At 40.8% G+C, this 2,334-nt stretch overlaps 1 protein-coding gene across 1 annotated transcript; it reads left to right on the forward strand.

Annotated features, from left to right (window-relative positions):
• The first annotated feature begins 365 nt into the window (after positions 1–365).
• LOC120208765 lies at positions 366–1,977 on the forward strand. The gene is made up of 5 exons (XM_039207950.1): positions 366–655; positions 746–1,057; positions 1,154–1,442; positions 1,543–1,638; positions 1,719–1,977. Exons 1-5 carry the CDS (start codon positions 371–373, stop codon positions 1,823–1,825), a joined length of 1,089 nt encoding a protein of 362 aa, XP_039063881.1. The 5' UTR covers positions 366–370; the 3' UTR covers positions 1,826–1,977.
• The last annotated feature ends 357 nt before the right edge of the window (positions 1,978–2,334 follow it).

Below are 2,334 nucleotides of genomic sequence, written 5' to 3' on the forward strand. Positions count from 1 at the left end.
TTTAATGGGCCGTCACGTTATGAAATATTTAAACAAATTCAAACGAGTAATGTGCATGGAGTCCCTTTTCCTCCTGGATTGCCAGGTGGATAACCGCATAGCCTAGATACGACAAATGTCTGGTATGTTTGTGCCTGAATCATCGTCGTGGCCAAGGACGTTTGCTGTCTACAAATTGACCCCACACCATGGCTTCACCTATACGATACTGGAGCACTCGCAACCGCTTTTTCTCACTCTACAAATACAAATCTTGTTGACAGTTACTAGTACTACTACGTGCTCCGCCAGACCCAGCTGCTTTAAATCTTAGTAAGCAATCGCCCATCTTTTTTCTCATTTCCCTCTTTGCTCTTCAGCTTTCTTTCTCATGGCGAAGGTTTTAGACGACGCTGAGTTTTGCCTTCCGCCTCATTTTCTAACCGACGATGACTTTCTCGTGGACAAGAAAGATGAGCTTGGTGGCTCCAAGCCTTTGTTTCCCTATGATTTTCATTCCACCTTTGGGTTTTCTTTGGATCTTTCTCCGGTTGACTCTCTGCTGTGTTCTACTGAAACAGAGACTGGCGAAGACGATTCCCTTGCTGGGTTAACTCGTCAAATGGCTCACTCTACTCTCCTAAATGACCATGCGTTTGTCTCTCATAACTCCAACGTTGGTTAAACAACTCGGCACCAGTTCTCTAAATTTTTATTAATAACCGATTATTCGTTGTTCTAATTTCATTTTGTGTTTGATTTCTAGGCTTGGGTCTATTCCAGTTCGCCTCAATCGACCCTTTGTACATTAAGGAACGGTTGCGGATGCGAGCAAGGGTCTATCCGTGGAAGCTTTAACTGTCAATCTCGCTTTTCATCAACGCCGGGAACGTGGAATCTGCTGCATGCGACGGCTGGGGAAATCCAAAGGATGCGATTGCATAAAGAATCTTACGGTGGTTTCAACAATAGAGGCCTCTTGGGTTCACCAGCAAGAAAACCTTGTCAAAATATTGATTTCTCTGGCTTTTACTATCCTCACCAGGCACACTCTCACCACAAGTTGCAGGCTGCTAAAGTAAAATATACATCAAAACGAGCTTAAAAGTGCCTTTGTAGGGTTCCCCCCCGTCCGTCATGGTATTAATCTAGTTGTTTTCTTTTTGTATTGCAGCTTCAGCAACTGAAGCAACAACAGCTGATGAAACAACAAAACTTGTCGGCTTCGGGAGGACATAAGCAGCACCATTTCCAAAACAAAGGGAGGAATGGTAAAGATGATTGGACTTTGGGTTTGTCTCCAGCTCGTCTGCAGCAGCAACCACATCCTCAGAAGGGGTCGAGTATGCGGGCTGTTTTCTTGGGCAATCCAATAGGTAAAAGGCAATGTTCTGGAACGGGTGTTTTCTTGCCCCGTAGCCGCAGTATTGGTAGTACCCCTGCTGAATCCCGCAAGAAGACAAGTACATACCCATTTCCTTTTTGTTCATTTTAAATGCCCTTGAATTTTTCCAGATCTGATCACTTATATTTTGACAACTTGTCCTGCTGTTTTGCTTCCAGCTAGAGTGTTTCAGGCCCTGAATTTGAACCTTGAGGAGATTGGTGCTCCACCAAATCTTCATTCTGGGTTTAACACAAGTTTCACTGCGGATAGTGGTAAACAATTCTTTGGTCGATCTAATTTTGATTTTAAATTACTTTCTAGATATGGGTTGTTGACTGATTTCTAATTGTAGATGTTGCTTTGAGTTTGGGAATTGGTGGGAGTAAGAAGCAACGCGACTTTAGGCCACAACAAGTTATCAGCAATGAGGTCCGATTCCCTCAAGAGTGGTTATATTGACTGACTTTAGGAAATGGGGTGGAAGAATAGAGGATGACGGGTTAGGTATTTATATGGAAAACAATAATTTTCTAGTTTCCAGCCAGATTTTGGTCCATTTAGTTGGATTCAAGGGAATCAATAAGTTTTGAAAGTGAAAAGTGTTAATGAAATGTAATGGAAATAGGGTTAATACAATATCAGCATCTTTTTGCACAACATGTCTCTAAGCATACTGATAGAGACGACATGGTCGAAGCAGAGTGAGCGCACTAATTCGTTAGGTGCTGCCGCTTCTTAAACGCTCCCACGATGGCGTATGTTGGGCGTAAAGTCGGTTAATGTGTGTTATCATCTTTAAAATTTTTAAATCTATTTTTTAATTTTATGATGTTATTTCGAGAAGTATAATATTTGTTTTTTATATCATTAAAAATTAATTAATTTGATTAAATCTGTCAATTTAAATAATGTTTCAATTAAGAATGAGATTAAAATTTAGTGGGTGAAATTAAAAAAATCAGTATACA

Source organism: Hibiscus syriacus, unplaced genomic scaffold, assembly GCF_006381635.1.
Source record: "Hibiscus syriacus cultivar Baekdansim isolate YM2019G1 unplaced genomic scaffold, ASM638163v2 tig00017547_pilon, whole genome shotgun sequence".
Taxonomy (NCBI): Eukaryota; Viridiplantae; Streptophyta; class Magnoliopsida; order Malvales; family Malvaceae; genus Hibiscus; species Hibiscus syriacus.